Source organism: Pseudorasbora parva, chromosome 20, assembly GCF_024679245.1.
Source record: "Pseudorasbora parva isolate DD20220531a chromosome 20, ASM2467924v1, whole genome shotgun sequence".
In the NCBI taxonomy this organism is placed as follows: domain Eukaryota; kingdom Metazoa; phylum Chordata; class Actinopteri; order Cypriniformes; family Gobionidae; genus Pseudorasbora; species Pseudorasbora parva.
Window position 1 is genome coordinate 30,662,420 of NC_090191.1, and position 16,141 is coordinate 30,678,560.

At 41.4% G+C, this 16,141-nt stretch overlaps 1 protein-coding gene across 3 annotated transcripts in view; it reads left to right on the forward strand.

Annotated features, from left to right (window-relative positions):
• plxna4 (plexin A4) overlaps positions 1-16,141 on the forward strand; it is a 253,890-nt gene that overhangs the window by 216,727 nt on the left and 21,022 nt on the right. For all 3 annotated transcript variants that reach the window (XM_067428258.1, XM_067428256.1, XM_067428259.1), the window contains 6 exons: positions 61-329; positions 5,819-5,885; positions 7,232-7,378; positions 9,070-9,229; positions 12,847-12,950; positions 15,286-15,385. In XM_067428258.1, coding sequence (XP_067284359.1) covers positions 61-329; positions 5,819-5,885; positions 7,232-7,378; positions 9,070-9,229; positions 12,847-12,950; positions 15,286-15,385 — 847 coding nt within the window. The remainder of the gene's footprint in view (positions 1-60; positions 330-5,818; positions 5,886-7,231; positions 7,379-9,069; positions 9,230-12,846; positions 12,951-15,285; positions 15,386-16,141) is intronic.

The following is a 16,141-nucleotide window of genomic DNA, read 5'->3' on the forward strand; positions in this document are numbered from 1 at the left end:
GGCTGTGAAATGCCATCTGTTTGTAACTGTTTGCTGTCGTCCTTTTTTTTTTTCCTGCAGGTGCCAGGTTACAGACAGGAACAGGTGGAGAAAGGCCTAAAACTGTTTGGACAGCTTATCAACAACAAGGTTTTCCTGCTGTCCTTCATCCGGACCCTGGAGTCTCAGAGGGGCTTCTCTATGCGAGACCGTGGAAATGTCGCCTCATTGATCATGACTGTTTTGCAAAGTAAACTGGAGTACGCAACCGATGTGCTCAAGCACCTGCTGTCTGACCTCATTGACAAGAACCTGGAAAGCAAGAACCATCCCAAACTTTTACTCAGAAGGTACTAGACACATGCACATGAATTGCTTTCTCAAAAATCTAGTCCTGCAGTCCAGTGGGTTTTACTGATTATAAATGCCCCTCAAGTGTGTGTAATCAACAGAGCACATGCTCTAAATTTTGTGATCATTTCAATCTGCCTGATTCTAATTATAGTCAACTCCATTGACGAGTGCAGATGACCTCTGTGAATATAGTCTTTGAAGCGCAAGTACGCTGAATAGGAATAATTGCTTTTAGGGACATTGAAATGCACACTTTCTCCTCCCAAACATGGAATGCAATAGCATACTCATCATTAAATTGTAATTAGGATTAATTAGCTTGAGATCCAATTAACAGTGCACTAAAAACCTACTGAATGTAGGGAGATATGTGCAGCTCAATTCCCCATGCAATCAACTCCCTTGTATCTCTGTGTTTTAACATCATAGAAGGCAATATTATTACTATACCATATTGATTTTTCTCCTCTCTACTCATTTTAACGCTGGTTGACACTTAATATATTTTTACTAACTGATTGAAACTGCTATTAAAAATAAAGGGGCTCTTCCTGCTTTCTGAGAAAAATTATTACAAGGAACACAAAATAATACATTGGTCAAAACAAGATTGCAAATAGTGACAAACTGATCATGAGACAACTGCAAGAGAAGCTCCTTGACTGAATCATTACTGATTCAACACCCTTAATGGCAAGCATGATTAATTGAAACGAGCAAAGTGAAGATTAATTGCACAGATCTGCTGTACTAGTAGTGGTGGAATATAAAGATTTTTTTTTGTTGCTTCAGTCAGGCTTCTCTCAGAGACAAAATAACCCTGTCACATTTTTGTAGGCACCTGCAACATCTGCACTTTAAAGATATTTACTACAATGTTCCTTTATAACCTATAGTCCAGTGGCTCCTCTCAACTGGTTTTGGTTCAGGATCCAGGTTATACTTCAAATTATACCAGATTTTAACACAAAACACAATAATTTTTAAATGAAACTGAAATGTATTAAAATTACAAGGAACTACTCGGACTAGGGGTGTAACGATATTCAGACCGAACCGAAAAAACACGATACACCACCCACAGTTCGAACTGCAATAATTTCATGTTGAACCGAGCGGGCCCCGCCCCCAGCTGCCCCAGCTGTCACTTCACCTTATGCCAAAAAATATGTTTTTTCTTCCTTGACTTTAGATTAAATAGTAATTAGTACACTTTTAACAACTAATAAGCTATATTTTTTAATAAATATTATAATAATAATATTATTTACTAAGTATACACTAACTTTTGTCTTCCAAGGGCATGTCACGTGACTTGGGCGATCGCTCAAGCTTCATGGAAGGGCAAAGAGAGACAGTTTTCCCATTTAGCCAAGTAGGCAAAATGCTACTTTGGAGTCCCAGCAACATCGTCATTTTTGTAGCTTGTTACAAAATTAAAAAAAACTCTCACCTCAGAAAACCGCTTTCCTGTCCTATAAGCCGTTATACTGTTCTTGTAGCACACACTCTTTAGTTACGTGCGCGCTGCACCCTATCATGGCATATATATTACAAGCGCAAGAGAAACTATGAGCATGCAACGTTACGATGTCAGTAATTAAAGTACCAATAAATAACGTGTAACTGGTTCGACGTGTGTTAGCTGGGAAGGCATGCAGGTATGATGTTCATTCTGATAATCAGGAGCAGTTTTCATGTTTCATTAACAGTTCAGTTTCCATCACCCCAAAATTGAACTTTATTTTGACTTTATTTTGTTTATTTTTAAATGAGATTGGTGTGGTGTAACAGAGGCTAGCTAGGGAGTCCCGCTTGGAGCGGGCGGTTTGAACAGGAGGGGTTACGTTGGTGCTGTGACCCGGATTGGAGTGAGGTTTAGGGGGTGAGTGTAACGAAGGCCAGCTAGGGAGTCCCGCTTGGAGCGGGCGGTTCGAACAGGAGGGGTTACAATGGTGCCGTGACCCGGATTGGAGTGAGGTTTAGGGGGTGAGTGTAACGGAGGCCAGCTATTAGTTGCTGTGCAAGTAAACCTCACTCCTCTGACCTCAAGAGCGCTCTACTGACTGACGCTAGAGAGATTGCAGCCTTTAGCCTTCTTGTTAGAGCGTCTGACTCTCATGCCAGCAGACCCGGGTTTGAGTCCAGCTTGGAGCGGGCGGTTCGAACAGGAGGGGTTACAGTGGCTGTAGTGTTAACTATAGAATGACTATAGTAGCTATTAACAAAAACGGCTATTTATCATCTTTAACTGATAGGCCAATGTATTAATCAGTATTAGTCATATTCATACAATTTATGTATGTATTCAAAGTAGGCTACAGTGGGACATTACTTGTGTGTCATCAATTTTTATTATGTTTGTTTTAAACATTATGGTAACTGGTCTGCAGACATTTCATTTGAGTTTACTCAGGTTTGCTAACTGCTCTAAAGAAAATGGGAAGCAAATGTATAATTGTTAAATTATTGCTGTTGTTGTTAAGTTAAAAGTGAATCTAGTGGTGTTATTGCTGGTGCCCGCCATGAACCATGACTGAACCAATCCGTGGCTCCAAAACCATGATGTGAACCAAACCGTGGCATATGTATATGGTTACACTCCTAGCTCAGACCCAACAATATGAAAATCTACTACTTTTTAATGTTGGATTTAACATTTGCATTTTTGCGTTGTGATCCTCCAGTTGAGAAAGCCTCTTTTACTCGTATATTTCAATGGATCAGACTCTCGCGGGTATATAGAGTGATCTTCACCACATGGAATCTGTCTAACCTCTAGCACCTGCTTAGCAAAGCACGATACAGAGCGCTGGGCCAGAACAGTGAGGCCTAATCTGTTGTCTGAGAATAATTTTCTTCTCCCTGTCTCTCTTTCACTGCATGATTTCTAAATCTGTGTTTAAAATGCAGAGAAGCAGGACATCTTTGGCAGAAGCCTCCAACCAGCTTTCCTTTCCCCATTTCCAAGAAAGTGCTTGCGACAGCCGCCCCATCTGTCCAGCCTCAACCTGAGTTCACAAGCACACACAGGCTAACTAACTAACGGGCAGTTTCTAGAACCATCTGTCGTATTCCTCCTTCTCCCTCGTTCCCTGCAGCCCACTCTACTCGTCTACGATTAAAAATAACCTCTCAGATTGTGCAGCCCATTTTCTCTATGTATGGCATCAGTGAAGTGAAGTCCACGTGGGTCTCCTGTTCCTGCATATGCCTGTACACATATTTTTTACTCAGACTAACACACAAATCCAGTTCCTTCACACACACACAAACACACGCAGAGCTGAATAGAAGTTCTGTGATTATTCTCTGGGGATAATCCTCAGTAAAGGGGGACCATGGTTACGCAGCGGGGCCCGACAGTGCGTCGAGCGGACACTCATCTCCACGTGAGGCAGAGTGCAAAATTGAAATTATTCCTAGATTCAAGCTGTGTTCTTTAACACATGTGCATTAAGGAGGGGGACATACCGGGAGTTGGATTCAACAGACGATTGTTTGGTTAAGAAAACAAAGCCTGTGATGCTGCAAGGTGCATAACATCAGCCCATTAGCCGTGTGTGTGTGTGCGTGTGTGTGTGTGCGTGTGTGTGTGTGTGTGTGTGCGTGTTCCTGGACACCTATTAGCTGAAGCATGAGACTAACTCTCTGTAAAATCTTTACTCAGTCAATGCCATATGTGTAGCAACTCTGTTAAATCTATGAACTTGTTTATGAGATGCATTTTCTGGATATAACACATTTGCAGTGCAGTATTTGTCATAAAGTGACAGTTCTCATTTTGATTCTCTGGAATAATAAACCACTCTCAGGTCCTCGAAGTTGGCAGAGCTGGCTGTTCACATCCATTTGCGGTGGCAGAAAGCGGCATCAAATGTAAATGGCCTTGCAAGAAATGGCTGGATGCGAGAGATGAGGAGGAAGATATATGGAGCTCTTTCCTCACCCTCTTTTTCTTGTTTATGGAGCATAGCTCCAATGTGCCTCTTTGCGCATTCACCGTGGAGGAATCCTCCAGCAGATTTTACTTCGTTCCCCTTTGAAATGGCTGTTTAATCAGGGGGAACTAAGCACCAGGTAACGCCACATCCTATTCCTCACCACTGGATGGGCATCACTTTTCCTGCCTCCCTAAACCAAAGCCAAACAAGCGCTAGCTCTCAGTGCCAATGATATGTGACATAAGGATTTGGGGGACAGTGATAGTTGGTTGCTCTTGGCGCTGTGGCAATGTTATGGAGAGGTTGTGCCAGGATTGTCTGGCAACGAGGCTACTTATTCCCCCTTCGGTGAGTCGAGAGGTAACACAGGATATGGGTAAGTGAGCTTATGGGGTCTTGCCAACAATAATTACCATCAAATCAGCCAATGGATAAAGAAAGGGAAAGCCAGTGGGAATAAGTGACAGTACACAGAGGCAAAAAGGTTTCTCATTCTTGACGTTTCCTTCCTTTATCTATTTTTTGTACTATGCTCCCTCCATCTCCGGGTTTTCCCCCAATGACTGTTTCTCTTGTAAATGATCCAGGCATTGAGAACAGTCGGGAGTTAGGATGATTACAGGGCAATGTTAGGATGGAGATGAAAGGAAAGATGAAACATGACCCGCTGACCCCTGGACCTGTCCTCCTTTGGCCGACTCAAGGCAGTGGCTACAAAACAAGGGGACACTAATCCCTTCCAGGTGTTGCGCCAGCTTAGCGGACACACGCAGACACGCATGTACCCATGGTATTGCGCAGCGGCAGGTCTTCGTACGGCAGTGGGAAAGAGGGAATGCAGGTGGCAGCTGGGATACAAGGCGGCAAAGACACACACACACACACCACAATGCTGTAATCCTGAAATATTGATGCTCTGTGCCATGGCTCATTGCAGGGCGCCTTGGCAATTCACCAGCTCCCTGCGGCACACACTGACTGGAGACATCGGATCCATGTATATTGGGTTTCACTTTGTTATAGTTATTATGTATGTACATCTCTCATGCCGGATCAGAGGTTGTGGTCCAAGTGAAGGTGTTAGCCAATCATGATGTACTTTGACGCACCCCGGCCCTCCATTCAGCCACCTTCTATTGTAACATAATACATTTCAAGCTCAATAGCCGGACTGTGGGGGGGAGAAAATGAATCCGGTCTTATTCCAGGCCAGAGTAGGTTCACTTGGCATCTATCCAGCTGGATCATATAAAGGCTTTTAATTGGGTTTCTTGTATTAGGGTCTCGTGGATTATTGTGGGAATAAAGACAGCCTGCAGATTGGCGTTATAGATTCCAGAGCGCAATTCATGTTCTGGCAATTATGTTTGTTCAACAAAGTCCTATTCATTAGAAGACACCGGGCTTTGTGAAGTGAATTTTACATGGTCGTGGTAATCGCATTTGTGTGTGACATTCGCAGTGATAATCGTAGCTTTGTGCTGCTTTTATTTATTTATTTATTTATTTACTTACTGTCTGTTTGCTTGTTTGTTTTTCAGAACAGAGTCTGTGGCTGAGAAAATGCTAACAAATTGGTTCACTTTTCTACTTTACAAATTTCTCAAGGTAAGTTAGCCATTTGCATGTGGATACAGTTGTATGTGTGTTTAACCACATATTCAGGTCTGGGTGGCCCAGATGTAATAATTCAAAATCAACCATTGAAATGATATATCAGTCAACCACTAATCTGAATAATCATCAGCAAAGAAAATAGATCTCACACCTTCAAGGTCGTTTGGCACATGCGCTGTTGAGCACAGAGGAATCAAGCAAAGTCCTGCGGGAGCTTTGGCAGTGATGCACTACATGTGTTTGACAGAGAAGGGAGAGTGTCTGTCTAGTGTATAATATGTGTTGGTATGTAATGTACATCTGTATGCGAATTTGCCTGCATGCAGTTTTAATCATAGAGGGTTTAAAATTGGCCAAGCCTTGCTGACTCCAGCGTTTTTCTGTTCTTATAATGAGACAGTTGGCTTAGCAGGTGCGTCTCAATTCTACATATAGCACTGTGACCGTCAGCTCCACCGCAGCCCTCTCTAGCACTTGTCATTAATCTCTTAATAAACACATCTGCTGGAATCAGGACATGGCATGTGCAATTTCGCCAATGTACAAAATTTTTTTGAATTATGGAATGCACAAAGCAGGCAAAGTCTGGAAGTCAATGCTATTTTGTCCAGTCTAGTTTAACGGATTAGACCTGAGTGAATGAAGCCGAAACATCACTTGAAAGCTTCAGGATTCATTTAAGCTCAAATTGGACTCTACTGTAAGAGAAGGACTTCATTGTGACCTCATCCATGCGAAACCATAACATTATTATTGCAGTCACAAAACATTGATTTGAGTATTATTGAACAGTGCTTGACCAGCTGCCCAGACCTCTAGTCCATTTCTCATTTCAGCAAGTATATTCTCCCCAAATTCATCCAGACACAGTACACTTTCAAAAATACATCCACTCACATTAAAATGTATTTAACAGAATTAAAATGTAATATTCAAGTTACAAGTTTCGCTGTACCATTTTTTTAGTGAATGCATTATAAATATAATCCATAAAAAAAGAGTATGTAAATACATACTACACATTATTTAAAGCCAGGCTAAATTGCAACACTTTATACATTGGTCACTGCTCTGACTATCTATCCAACAAGGGAACTTTTGCCTGAAAAAAAATTTAAACTCCAGAACTCCTAGCTTAACTATCAATGGAATCTATAGTGAGTGAAATTGTGGCATCCTTTGAAATTGATACACTGTACCTGACAAACTGTAAAACTCTGTTCAAAATGTCTATTACCGTTACTGAATGAGGGAATGACAGCCCACATACAATGTAGGTGGTTGGTGTGAAATTTAAGCGAGTGAAAGTGACTGAGTGCCTTTTTCCCCTTGTGTAGGAGTGTGCAGGGGAGCCCCTCTTCTCTCTTTTCTGTGCCATAAAGCAACAGATGGAAAAAGGCCCTATCGACTCTATCACCGGAGAAGCCCGCTACTCACTCAGTGAAGACAAGCTCATCAGACAGCAAATTGATTACAAGACTCTGGTAAGGCTCTAAACCCCAGCGTGGATGAGGGAAGGAAAGATGAACGGGTTTGGAAGGTTAGAGAACGAGAGGAGTAAACTAAAATAGGAATGAAGAAAAAGACAAGGATAAATGGGTGAGGAAGAGGCCAAGTAGCGTGAAAGTATTCAGAAGCAGACAGGTGTGGAGTTAGAGAGAAGGGTAAGGTAATTTGTTTGGGTTGATGCAGCATGCAATGCCCACCGTCTTCATGCCTGACAGGGAACACACCGGCTTGTTAAGACCTTTGACCTGTCTGCTGTCCTGTGGTGATTGGCAGCGTTGTGTTCGGCCGGCCACTGTGACAAGCCTGTGTTATCATGGCTGCACAGTACATGTATGCCAGAGCGGGCTGTTTACTGGGACAGCACTTCAGAATGGTAATCTGTATTCTGTGTGAGACTAAGAGAGAAAAAGATAGAGGGGGAATGTGGCGAATGTTGTCATCTCTTGGCATTCGGCCCATTCCTCTGAACACTGCACTGATTTGATGACTGTAGGAGCTGTTTCAGCTTCATCATTCTGTCCTCACTTCCAAAACACTTAAACAGCTGCAGATACTCCACAATACAAGCCACTACCAATAGTGCATTCTGCCTTTCCTAGCAAGATACCGAGGGCGTTTGCTGGTCACGTTATCAATCATTTCTTAGGCAATAGGGTACAACAGGTTGCATCATATAGACCAGTCAGCATCCACAACATGTTAATACTGTATTGAAGTACCTCATACTAATTTTTTTCATTCTACAATTACTGTTTGACATGCATTTTGCCATGGTAGCATCTGTATAACTTGTACCTTATAAAGGACACCTAGATACAGATCTTAGTCATTAGCTTGGTTTTGTTTTCAACGGGAAAGCATTTCTGACAGTGTGTTTTAGTCCCAGACAGGGCTTAGTGTCTGCCTTTATTATTTAGAGGTGGTTCCATCCCTTCTAAAGTTCAGACCAAAGCCTTTCCTTACAGCCCACACACATTGCATTTCATTCTATTGATTCTGGTTTTGGTCCTTCAGGAGAGTCCATTATACTGCTGTACTGTAAGTAAATGAGCTATCTTCCAACAGGTGCCATCAAGGGCCTCTATATGCTGTCTCTCACATGAGGGCCTTTTTTCCTTTGACCCAACTATGTAATTACGACTTGCTATGGTGAAAGTACTGGTGGGGTGGTGTTAATGATGGCTGTCATCAGAGATAGAGAATCTACGATGAGGAGAATTAGTGTGTTAATTGCAGAGGGGTGCCAGCGGTGAGTGAGGTGACGACTCCCTCAGGGTGGCCAATAGACTTTTACACTTGTGCCGGTACACCTGCTGACAACGTTCACTCATTCAGAAATGCACCATAGAGGTTTGACCGGAATACTCTCATACATCAAATCTTTTAGTTGCAGATCCTAGATCAGTCACTCTGAGACATGTTATGAACACAGACTTCAGTAGATACACTGAACATGATACCAGCTCTCCATAGGGCTTGAATAAACATTTTAACAGAAATTTGCTCTTTTGTTTAAGGTTCAAATATTCGACTTGCATGCATGGATGCCTTTTAGCTGTCTTTATAATCACCTGACACAATACATTTCAAATATCATTTTACAGCCACATACATATTCATGTGTCTCTCACAAGTGTGCTAATTGGAGTAATTCTGTGCCATGTAGGTGGTAAACTGCATGCATCCAGACAATGAGAAGAGCCCAGAGGTGCAGGTGAAGGTGCTGAATTGTGACACCATCAGCCAGGTGAAGGAGAAGATCTTGGACGCCATCTACAAGAATGTTCCCTATTCGCATCGACCAAAAGCTTCTGATATGGACCTAGGTATGACAAGCATTATGCTAACATTAGATGCCTTTACCCTTTAAAACGGTTTTCCCCATTACACCTTTATTTGCCCAGGTCAGGGAATTCAATATGTGAATCAATGACATTGACTTGTTGCGGTTTTGGAATGATGGGTCAAATGAAGGTGATTGGTACTCGTTACATCAATATAGGCCTTTTATTCACACTCAAGCTTGCATTAGGTTATTTGTCATTTAACAGACAGTGTCCTGGGGAACAACTGTGATTGAGGTTTCAGTAATAAAGTCCATAAATTGCTCTTTACTGGATTCAACCCAGTAACCTCGAGATTATTAGCCCAATTCTTTAAAAAAAGTAGCAAAGACAATATTAGACTTTCTTATCCAAAGACATATATTGTTCAAAGCAGAGTCGGTGTATCTAAAGCGAAGTGGTTTTCTCAGTCACATATAGCCAGCTGAGGATCCATGTCTCCTCATGGTTCCAAAGGTTTCAAGTTCAAATCCTAAAGTAATGTACAAACACTTTCCTACTCAAACTGCACAGATTGTAACTTGCCATATGCCGCCTTATCCAAACCAGCTACAATACATTAATGTCCAAGACTCCATCATATCTATTTGTCTTCTCACACTCAGTCTTGTTCCACAGTGACAGAACATGCCAGTGACTACTGATTTCATGAATACGCTTGAAGCCAATAACTTCCGGATAACTTGCTAGCATTTACATCCTACAAACCCACTTCTAACAGTCAACATTAATCTTTTTCTCAAAAGTATAGTTATTCTGAAATTCTAAAATCTGTCATCAAAAGAAGATTTTTTTTTTTAGATGCCTTCTAATTTCTACAATTCTTCAGTTTCTCCTTTTCTGTTCATTAGAAGAAAGAAAGCCATAAATGTTTGCAATGACATGGTTATTTTTGACCGAATTTTAAACGGTCTCTTAAATAGAATAAAGATCATTTGGGATGCCAATAACTCTAAAGTTGGTCAGTACTTACCTCTAGGGTTTGAACGAGCAACCTTCTGGTTTAGAGCTCCAGCTCTTTTACCACTAAGCTACTGCCACCTGCATGTGTTAAACACACATGCTGATAAACAAATATCAGCTGTGACGGTATGTTTGAGTTTATTTATACACGCCTAATTGACAGGTGGGAGCATCTCACAGTTAATGGGAAAAAATAATCAGAGTGATCCGCACAGATCTATTTTTTCACAAAGATGTGAATCTGAACACTTCTCGTTCCACATTGACTAGACGGATCTGTTGTTTTTTTGCAATTGGCATATTTCTCAAGCCATGGCCTAATGCTAGTCTGTCCATAAGGGAATGGAACCATGATAAGTGAAGAAATAATTTTACCGTCTTTGACAGGCTCTCTTGTGTAAAATGCTTCACGGGCCCTGGAGGGCAAGTGTGTTGTTTTATTATTGTTTTATTAGGGGGGAGAATTGAACAGTGTCTGAGGGAGTGTGTGCGAGTGTGTTGTAAGATAAAGCAACGGGCGTCCCCGGATGAGAGGAGGCATCTCGGCATTCCGTAAACGGATCTCAGGGTCTCCTGAGCATCAGCACACTCTCTGGCCCGATCCGGAGGCCAGATAAAGATAATGGGTAATAGGAATGAGGTAGCCGCCATCTCCGCGATCCCTCTGAGACAGATTGGACCCGAGCGTTTCTGTCCCTTGGCTTTGTTTTTAATTCTCTCTGCCACAGTCCCCTGAGGGCAGGGATGGAGGGAGGGAAGATAGAAGGAAAGAATGAGAGAGTGATGTAGACAAATCAATGCACTTCAGCCAATCCCAGTCTCTATTTTAACAATCTCTTTGGCTTTATTTTCTATCCAGCTATATCCTGCTGCTGTCGTTTTTGCTCTATTTTCTGTCCCTTTTCCTTTTATTCGGTTTCTTATTTTAGTCTGTTGTTTTCCCTTTTTGTTGGTTTTAATAACTTTTTTTCTTTTGGTTTCTTGTCTTTGTTTCGGTTTCTCTTTTTCTTTCAGTTTCTTGTCTTTGTTTCGGTTTCTCTTTTGGTTTTTTCTTTTGGTTTCTATTCTTCTCTCTGTTTACTCTTCTGTTTGCACTTCGAGTCTAGGCTCATTTGCATGTTTATAGACTGTACTGTTGTGAGATATAAAACAATGGTCGGGCCTCTCCTGGAGATTTGAAGTTGTTCTCATCACCCAGAGACATGTTTTATCATCCTGCTTGTGATTGCAGTTTTGCTTTTCTGCTTGGGATCAGAGTGAACGATAGCAGCAGGTGGTGTGAAGAGGCCTCAAACCTCTAGCGTTCCAATCATACATTCATTTGCGGTGAAGAGGAGTCAAAAAAAAAAGAACAAGAAAGACGTCTCTCTTGTTCCTGGCCATGTTTTCCGTACATCACATTGCAAAGGGATATGTTTATTTCATTCAGCGTTGATACCATCTCATCACCATTTCAAGTTGCTGTTTTTGCTGAGGCTGCAGACAGTGGCTGGCAGGTGCTGAGGGGAGGCTGGGAGAATATCTTGGCATTTTGTTGTGCATCTCTAGTAAGTTTAGTAACTACGATAAGAGCAAGCTCAGCAGGAGGCTTAACGCGGTCGATCAGGGCCGTTTGGGCTCAAGATGCTCGACCCACTACAGATGAAAAAGGAAGTGGCTTTCAGCAGTGGCTGTAATCACGCCCATCGATCCACTGGCCACGAAGGCCCAGCTCTCTAACAAAGGGCAGAAGAGATTAATTTACCTTTCCTTTCCTTTCCTTCCTTTCTTAAATGCTTCTTCACATACCCTTATTTTCTCTCTCGTTTTCATTTCTTTCTCCTCTCTCTCAGTACAGACTTTGTCCCTTGCCTCTTTTCTTCCATTGTTCCTGTCTTAAGTTTAAAAAAGTGTTTTTTAGCTCCACTTCTTTCAAAGCTAAAGAAAAAGGATTTTTTATGATTACTATATGCTATAAATACCAGCATATTATCACCACAAGAGGTTTCTGTACACCATGATGTGCATAAAATTGTCTTGTCTGCTTGAGTGTGGAAAATTAGTGGCTTAATGAAATGTTTCTTGTACAAAAATGAAGGGAAAAATCTGTTTTTGTTTAAGTATATGGACGTAATTTTTGCTAAAATACTTCGTAACTCAACTATGAATGAATCTCTTTAATTTAAAAATATAATATATGATTTAATGCAAAATCCCCTGCTTAGGGCCAAATGACATTGAATCATTGAAGTATGCACTCTCTATAAAATTGCTTTGAAATTATCTCAATTGTGAAAACCGATATAGTAGGGGGAAAAAACGTGGTCACACTTTAGATTAGGGTCCAATTCTTACTATTAATTAACTATGACTATTGCCTTAAACTCCTAATTACTGCTTATTAATAGTTAGTAAGGGATTAGTGATGTAGAATATGGCCATGCAGCATAAGGCATTAATATGTGCTTTATACTAATGAACAGCCAGAATCCTAGTAATATGCATGCTAATAAGCAACTAGTAAGAGTTGGACCCTAAACAAAAGTTTTACTAAAAACGTACATTTAAATTTGACGTGAATTTAATAGTTTTTTCTACACTTTCAATATTACTGTATTAAACATCGGATTTAACTTCTTTGTGTTATCTTGTTGCAGAGTGGCGTCAGGGCAGAGTAGTACGAGTCATCCTTCAGGATGAGGATGTTACGACAAAGATCGAGGCTGACTGGAAAAGACTCAACATGCTGTTTCACTACCAGGTAAGAGCTAGGTAAACTCACTCCTGTAATGAGCGTTTAGTATGCAGGTTTGTCATACAGTCAGAGGTTCAAGACATGAATGCTTCAGAGCGATAGAAATCTGCAATCTTTCTTCTACCATCCCTTTTTCAAGAGAGAAAAAATTGTCAGAGAGGCTTTTATTTGGTTGGTGTTGGCTGTTTTGTACTCAAACTGTCCGTGTCTGCCTTCACAAAGATGGATTTGAGCCTTTGAAATCTATCTTAAATCAGAAGGAGGATGAGCAGTGCTGTTTTCTATTTAAAGCAGCATCTCCAGATGTCCCAGTACATTTAATCTGACAGCAGTGGGATGCAGGTGCAGGTGGAGCTGTAGTCTTGACACCCGGGTTAGATGATCTAGCTAATGACTTTTGATAAACAGATCTGTGTGATGTGAGTTTTGGCGTGGGCATTCAATAATAGCACAGATTCTGACAGAGAAACTAATACTGGAACAAAGAGTTTTGAATGCGAGATGAATGTTTTTATGAGGCTCAGAAGTGTAATGCTCTATTAACGTTTGACTCAGATGTAACAAGGAACCTTTATAAAGTGATTAGTACAAAAAAGGATGAGCAGAGAAAAGATTTCTATGATGGTAATTGCTTTTGGTTCATGTGTCTTAGCTGATCTAGTTTAAGGAAACATACACTGTTAACATTCATTGCATCTCAGCCCTATCGAGCACTCGTATGCCCCCGCTGACCTCTATAATAGGGGCAGTCAAGGCACTTCCAGGTCATTTCCAATGCCTAGTCTGACTGACAGATCTCTTACGTGGTAGACAGAGACAATCGAGTTTCAGAGGTCAGGTATGGCAATGCGATCTCAGCAGGGGACTGATAAAACCTGTCTTTCTGCAATTAAATAAATACTCAAAGTGTGAAGAACACCAGACCGTCAGTCTGGCTGGGCAGGGCAGTTTAGGGTGGAGAGGAGACAGGCGGCGCTTCATTACGGTGTAAATAATTTCCTTCGTAAGCCGCCCTCCAAATGAGCTTTTTGAGAGAGAGGAGTCTGCACAGTACTTAAATTAAATGTCACGGGGCGGCGCATGGGTGCAGGGCTGAAAGCAGCAGGATGGATTAGCTGTTGATTGGAATCGGAGATGAGATAATGAAGACAGAAGTTAATTCATTTTCAGTCGGGGAGGGCATGCTATCCTTGACAAAAAAAAGCTATCAGACACCCTAAGCCTGTTAGAGTTGCTGAAGAGGGGGAATAGACCTTCCGTGAACCCCTGTGCCAACTTCTATTTTTCGTCTCGCGCCAAATACATGTTCATGACCAACTTTTTTTCATTCCTTCCTTCCTTTTTCTCTAACAGCACAAATTCCCTAGTTTAGTATAGTACACAATGTAAAAAGTCATGCAGTGCCACGCTAAAGTCTGATATATCTGTCATAAAGCATCCTCTGTTCATTTCTAACATATATATCTCAAGTCATCTTAGATACTTTCCTCCAAATCTAGATGCTACAAATGCATCAGGCTCTGATGTTAATTTTTTGATGTCTTCTTGGGAAGCTTCACATTGGGGTTGTATAAGCCACATCTCATATCTGATGTGTCTGAATGCTATCAGAAACACAGAGACTCTCTTAAAGCATAAACTTGCTCGCAAAGGAAAGATAAAAGAGAAAAGCTCTGCTGTTTTCTAAAAAGACCCTTTTCAGGGATATATAGCCCTTGTCTGAAGTCTTCTTTTCACCAGACATTCATCTACAATGGGGTGTAAGAAATATCTGTGTTGATTCTGGTAAAGTTTGGACATCTGTCCGCAGCAGTAAACTAAGACTGCTTCACGTTGATTTTGTCTTGCATGGGAGAAAAGAGGTTACGTGTATAAGAATCATATCCTAATGGTCTGTGAAGGCCATATTCTCCCTCCCTACTGGTTTTGTGCAGTTCTGAGCCCACACCATCTAGATCTACACTGTCACCTCAATTAACCCTGTAAGTGCCGCAGGCATTCCAATGGCAAATTACATAGATGGAGGGGTGTCTCGTTGGGGAGTAGAGGCCCCCACATGTTAATTGAATTTGGCTTGCTAAGGCTTACTGTGCTTAGCAGTTGCTGAGGCATATAGTTAAATAGCCTGGTCCATTCCACCGGAAGAGACTTATTGAAATGGAAGCAGATTATCCCATCTTGTCCTTCACTCATGCAGTTAAACATTTACCTGAGGAACGGATGAGATTTTGACCTGAACTCTACCCAACCATTATGATGCTGAACTGTTTTATGTCTGAAGTTTCGATATATTATGTGGTTATTGTAGATTGCCTCTAATAATCTTTGTTTCTGTCTGCAGGTGCCTGATAATGCTGTGGTAGCTCTTGTACCAAAGCAGGTCACTGCCTACAACTCTGTAAACAACTCTACTGTCTCCAGAACCTCTGCTAGCAAATATGGTTTGTGTTTGTCAACTCCTTTATTCCTTTTCTTACTTTAAAATGCATCCTTATTTCCAAAACAAAACAAACACACAGCACAATATAACTCATTAATAATTTACTGACTAAAGTTCCTAAAGCGGGGCAGGGTAACATTCCACTTAAGCTGCACGAAGAACAGAAAAGGGGTTTAAAAAATAATCTTGTCATCTCACAGGGATGTAAGGGAAAAGCATAAGTTAAATGTGTAGCATCTCAGCCGCTCACAAAAGAGAACAGGAACGAAGCTCAAACCAAATTACGTGGAGAGAGCCGAGATAGTCGGGCAGCATACAAAGGTAAAAGGAGAGAAAATGAGTCTCTTTGCACTTGACTTCCCTCATGAGACTCGGAATCCGTCCCTGTCATTCGCCCGCCATCAGTCCCTTGTACGACTGGGTCTGATAAAGCTCAAGATCAAAGCTAAGGGCCGTCCGAGCACTCCCCCTACACATCAAATACACCATTAAAATAATCTCATCTCCATATACTTTCCTGCACTCTAAATGAGCCTTAAAGAAGAGACTGAGTGTGTGTGAGACAGATGGGAAAGACAGAAAATAAAATGCCACACATCACTTCACTCTTTCAGAATTACATTCAAACAACATGGAGGTTCTTCAGGGCGAGCAGGAGGCTCGTTTGGAGCCGTCTGGGCATGATGGAAGATATTGTGAAAAGAAAGTGGATCTTTGTGAGGCTGCATCAGATGCATTAATCAAATATCCAAGTATA